Source organism: Astatotilapia calliptera, chromosome 1 (assembly GCF_900246225.1).
Source record: "Astatotilapia calliptera chromosome 1, fAstCal1.2, whole genome shotgun sequence".
Classification (NCBI taxonomy): Eukaryota; Metazoa; Chordata; class Actinopteri; order Cichliformes; family Cichlidae; genus Astatotilapia; species Astatotilapia calliptera.
The window spans coordinates 26,494,968-26,501,067 of NC_039302.1; the positions used below are offsets into that span (position 1 = coordinate 26,494,968).

General features: G+C 37.9%; 1 protein-coding gene across 3 annotated transcripts in view; it reads left to right on the top strand.

Annotated features, from left to right (window-relative positions):
• tln2a (talin 2a) overlaps window positions 1-3,192 on the top strand; it is a 110,719-nt gene extending 107,527 nt beyond the window's left edge. For all 3 annotated transcript variants that reach the window (XM_026172041.1, XM_026172031.1, XM_026172046.1), the window contains 2 exons: window positions 67-192; window positions 751-3,192. In XM_026172041.1, the coding sequence (XP_026027826.1) occupies window positions 67-192; window positions 751-879 (255 nt within the window). In that variant the 3' untranslated portion in view covers window positions 880-3,192. The remainder of the gene's footprint in view (window positions 1-66; window positions 193-750) is intronic.
• Window positions 3,193-6,100: the final 2,908 nt, after the last annotated feature.

Consider the following 6,100-nt stretch of genomic DNA (forward strand, 5'->3'; position numbering starts at 1 on the left):
TAGTACTTGTATATTTTTGTTTTTATGTTGTTGTTCTGTTCTGTAAATGATGTATTTGCCCTTTAGATCGCTGGAAATGCAGTGAAGAAAGCATCTGACAATTTGGTGCGGGCAGCTCAGAAGGCAGCATTTGAAAAATCCGATGAAGACAACGTGGTGGTGAAGACGAAGTTTGTGGGTGGAATTGCGCAGGTAATGCTTTTAAGCAGCATTTAATTTTGAAACCAGTTTCTGTTGCATTAAAAAAATTAATCTGTTCATTCTGGTGTGTTTAGCAGTTTTATTGTTAGTGAAATTTGTCCTTCATATCCACTGGTTCACACATCTCTAGTCACCAGCTTTACAAATAATTTCAGTTTCTCATTCTTCAGCACTGCTGGGCAATTATTGATTTGATGCTGCTGAAAAATGCTGACAAGCTATTGAAATGCCCTCTACTTGTTAATTATTTCACATCTCCTGATGGTTGTCAGTGTTCTCAGAAAAGATTTTTGTCTTCTTCAGTCAATACATGGAATTCAAATCCCCTGTTTTTGTACACAAGTGCATTCACACACATCTTAAGTTAGACCATACAACCAATAAACACACAGAAACATAAGGCATAAAGACACTGAGGTAGTAAATGTTCTAAAAATTGCGATTACATTGCGACAATTACATATTTTGCAGGTTTTGGGTCGTGTGTGTATTAAAAAAGGTTAAAATGATATATGCTCTGACATAAAAGTTTCCTCACTGTCTGTGTAGATCATTGCCGCCCAGGAAGAGATGCTGAGAAAGGAGAGAGAGCTGGAAGAAGCCAGAAAGAAACTGGCCCAAATAAGGCAGCAGCAGTACAAGTTCCTGCCCAGCGAACTGCGAGAGGACAGCAACTAGTTATTCAGCCTCACCTTTGCTGCTACGTACGCTTGCACCAGTGTGAAGAGCACATCTGTTTTTGTGTGCATATTTGTATCCTGCTAATGGCACACCTGGACCGGTACGCCGTCCTCCAGTGAATCCAGATAAGTTGTGACTGATTAACAAACCCAGGTCTGCATTGAACACCACTGACAACATGTAAGGTCATCTTCTAGCACGTATTAAAAACTACTGCGTGATACTGACTACTTTGTGAAAACAACAAAAAGATTGTGGTGATCGCCTGAAGAACTCCTTCATGTCCTAGCGTATAACTACTTCAAACTGATGTGATCTAAACCAGAATGTGACATGCTTAGTTCAAACAGCACATGTGCTCTCACGTTTGTTCTTAAGCGCCATTTTTGTAATGTTTAACAATTTGCAGCTCTTGTGCATAAACTTTAAAGTGAAGAACTGATTGTATTGCTGTTCACGTCACATAGCCATTTAACTGCAACGACACCCTGAAAGCAAAAACATTTCTGCTTGGTACTCTGATATTGTATGAATGTTTGCCTGTATACCCCAATCTGGCACCTTAATGTCTGTCTGAATCGTGTAAATCACTGTGGCATGACTTGACTTTAATTCAGTGGCCATAAAACCTAATATGAAGGAAGGCCAGATTTTGCATATGGATGTTTCTTGGGCCATTTCAACAATGAAAGTGTTTTGGGGTTTGTTTTTTTTGTTTTTTTGGCAATCCTCTCTTCGTGTAGAGAGTTACAGTATATAAGCGTCTTTGTTTCCTTTCTTCTCATTTTTATACTCTTTGTTTGCTCCACGTGCAAAACTTCTTTAATGCAACTTGCAGGAAATTCTACGTTTGTCACAACCCTTGACTTTAGGACCTCATGTGCAGCCTCTAAGACTCAAATAGAATGTTTTACATTATGTTACCATGTAAATGCTTTCCTACGCAGGGCATGTTACCATAAAATGGATATTTATTACTCCTGAGTATTTTTAGCAGAGAGGGGTCTCTTTCAGGGTCGCAAACGGTCTCATTTATTTACTACCACTAGCAGAGTCCTGGGTGGCTTCTTGGCAAGATATCAAATATCTTCAAAGACCTTCAAAAGTCTTTTTTTTTTTTTTTCCCCAATTATTTGTCATTTCAGGTAATGGGACCTATATACAGTATAAACAGAATATGATCATGATGCAATAAGATGGATGGTGCTTTAGGGGGCAGTATTAGCTTCCCTTCTGCCATGTAAACTTAAAGTAATAATCCAGAGCTCTGCCTATACTTTTCGTGCAGAATGGAAAAGTTTGCGTAACCCTGCAGGCCGACTACTACGTAATGCATGTTTGGAATAACTGGAAAGATGCCAGGGATCAGTTGAATTAGCCGAATGCCATGCAGAGTGCCACTTCTATGCATGCACTTTTTCCTGATGATTAGTCCCAACAGATTTACTTTGGTCCTTATATGTTAGTATTTTTTTTTTTTCTTTCATTTTTTTCCAGCAAAATTCATCACTGCCAGGGACTGATGTTATTTATCTCCACATTTCTAAATTCGGGAAACAACAAAATTCAGAATCTAAAAGATGAATGAATAAATAAATAAATACACGAATAAATCTTTAACATGAATGGCCTGAAAGTGAAGAGCCTGCAACACTAATCCTTCTCCTGTTCTGGGTGCTCCGTTACTGAACTTGCTATTCGCTGCAATAGAACAACCTTTTGTTTGTAATGTGTTTTGTTCACATGTCTTACTATATGGACTCTGTTTCAATATTACAGTAGATTGTGAGAATAGGTCCTGCTGTGAAAATGCATGGCTTTGTGCTTCGGATGCAGATAGTTTCAGACCTCCACGTGAGACCATCACCTTTAAGTTTGTTTGTTTTGAAGCATTGGAACTGAATTCAGAGACATTTTCTGCCATTGTGTTTTTTTTTTGTTTTTTTTTTTGTGTGAGCGTGAGAAGCGAGGGGTGGGTTCACTGCTTTATCAGTCAAGTCTGTAGTGTTTTTATTAGTGCCTTAGTCCGTAGCCCATACACTGTTTGGTCTGCTTATGTGACAGTTTCACCTCAGTGGTCAATAGAAGGTAGTGGACACGCTATTTTTTTTGGTTCTTTTTCTTTTAAATGTAGGTTCATGTCTGTGGATTGTTAACATTTGATTTCCCACTCGCTAGCGTACTGTTCCTCTAAGTGCTGAAAGCAACTGCACCCCCTTTATTTTCCTCTCTGCCACATGCAAGGCCTTTTAGGGATGATGGAGGAACTGTCTGCCAGTCAAAAAAAAAAAAAAGTGTCGTCCTTTAAAATGTATTATCAGTATGCCGTAGATACTGAATATGTATATTACACGGATGAACACATTCCATGGGCATGTACCACAGTGCTTCTAAATGACGACAGACTGGACACGTGAGCCTGTCGACTGCTTTATTGTGTGTTATGAAGTCACTGAAATCTTATGGGTGGGCTTTCTTTCCTTGTGCTTTTAAAACTATGAACGAAACATGTGATAAGAACATTTCGATATATCTGTCACCATTAAGATGTTGTGATTCATTTTCAATGCTGTGGACAATTTGAAGTGTTCTGTATGTTTTGTTTTGGTTTTCGCCCCCTTCCCTTGACAGAAATAAAATTAGGAATTCGCTACAATAAAAGTAAATGATAACATACAATATAAAAGATATTTATCTGGCCTCGATAAAAACTATTTTTTGTATTCACTGAAAATAAAGCATTTCAATGTAATAAAAATGTGTGTGGTTGTTTTACTTGTAATGTGCACGCAGTCAGATCTGCAAGTTTCTGTATAGTTGCAAAACCAAAGAGCCAATATGTAACTGAAATGCAGACTTTATATAGACTATATATATATAGAGAGATGTGTATATATAGAGTGATAGATATAATAAAACTCCACAATTCATGGGAGCGTGCAGCTATATCCAGAGTGCATGAGTGATTGTTACACCATGCAGGGCTTCTGACTTCTAAAATTGCATATAATTTCCAATATTCTTGTAAATAAAAAGAAACTTTTAATACTTAGAATTAACCTCAACTGCTAAAACCTCACATTCGAAACATCTTTTTCGCTGGTATGCTGAAAGTGCAGCTTCCTGGAGACAACTGACACCAAAGTCTGTCCTCAGAAACGGTCCATTTGGGCTTTTAGTGAGGACAAAATTGAAAGAAACTAAAACATTTTGTAAAATGCACTGGATCTCTATTCTCTGACTGTTTAAAGGAAGGTTCAGTAACAATAGAAACATTTGCATTATGAAACAAAATATTTTTTGTGGGCTAAAGTTTACTCTAGTTTCAATTGTAAAGTACAAGATTATTGTGAAAAGAAACTGAAGTACTGAAGTTACTCCAATTTGTCATATAGCTTGTTGATGGTTTATCTCTGAATATATCTGAGAACTCTGATCACACGTAGATCATTACTGGCTGCCAAGATTGCACTTCTATTCTGGCAAAACCCTCTGCCAATAATAATAATATTTATCTGGAACACACATTGAATCAAAGGCGTCATAAATTAAAATATCTTTAACCAAATTAGGTGAGAATAAGATCGTACGTGTACTTCTTGACCATTAATAATAATTATAATAATAATTTCTAATTTAAACATATCACGTTCAACTTTGACCACGCAGTGTTTAATCCTGTGTGTCAAGAACTCGTTTTAGTGTGTAGTTAAAATGCACTGAGGTTCAGTATCATGCTATATAAGGACTCTACCAGAAGTTTATTACCAGCATACTGTAAGACTTTTATATTGGGATATCATATTTACAGAAAGCAGAATTTAACAGTCTGCTGATAATGTAGAACATCAGATTCATCATGTCTGTTGCATCCATGTGTGATGTTGGAGCTGCAGAATGTGAAACCACTCTAAGTGAATAACAAGAGGGGTAACTTCTGGCGAACAAACAAGGTCTCTTTAAGTGTCTGTGTCAGGACAAGTTGGTATTTCTGAGTCAGCACTAAACCTGACTCTATATTGAGTCTGGACTATAAAATGAAGCCTATGCTAAATTTGTCCAGCACTAAAATTTGAGGAGGCAAAGTCAATTGCAGTGACACAGCTGCTCCTGGCACTGTTTTAAAGCCTGGAGTCCTTTTTTTCCCTGATATTTTCTCACTAAATCAGCTTTTAAAGCAAATACCTCGTGTTTTTCTATCTGGCACAAATCTGAAACTGTGTAGCTGCTAAAACATTTCTGTTAACAGTGGGTCTGACTTGTAACAAGAGGCCCTGTTGGCTGTGGACAAGACAGCAAAAACCCTGGCTGAAAGGACGAGGGCATTGCATTTAATGTGGACAAGCAGGTGATAGAAGACAGCTCATCCATTATTTTTATGTCCTAAATCTAATTATAATTGAAGTCAGCTACAGTTACTGATGACTACAGCATGCTATATAGCAAGTCTTGACGCTTCAGTTGTGCTCAATGTAAGATTACCCGTCGTTAGTTAGCGGTGCCTTGGGGACAAACGGCATCTTGATCTCCTTCTTCTCATCTGCTCTTTCATCCCATCTCTCTACATTCACTACCTCACGTTCACCTTTTCTTTTCAATAAAAAGATTAGGGTCAGATCAGCTGGTTTTTGTGGTGTTATTCCACCGATGCACTAAAATGGATTACCGTGATGAGAACGCTGCACACTCATACACACTCCTTCATTTGCACGGCCTCACATGTGAATCTGTCTAAACCCTTTTGATGAGCTTCATTAAGTTTGTCTCACCAGGTTTAAGTGAAACGCCAGCAGTATGTGTGGGTATCTTTTAATTATTGAGGAGGAAGTGAGAAATTCCAGTCTAGACATTCACAGTGATATCATCACCAGACTCCCATATTTTATTATTTTTGTTTGTCAGGGAGCTCCTTACACAGCTGTCTCAACAGATCTGTGATGAAGTTTATATTTGTGGTCTGACACCAAACTGTAAAAACACTGCTGAATACCTTTGGCGTTACAAAAGTACATAAATAAAAGAAGTCAATTACAAGATGGCGCATAAGCCCGGCTGATCTTTCAATCATAGTGCGCTTAGATTTATGAGCGCCTCGCAACAGCAAACAGGTCTTAAGCAATCACCACTTAATGAAATGAAATTGCAGCATTTAAAGTCAAAGGAGCTTGCAAAGAAAAGCGTCTGGACTTCTTTAAGTTGCTTGAAGACGTTTCACCTC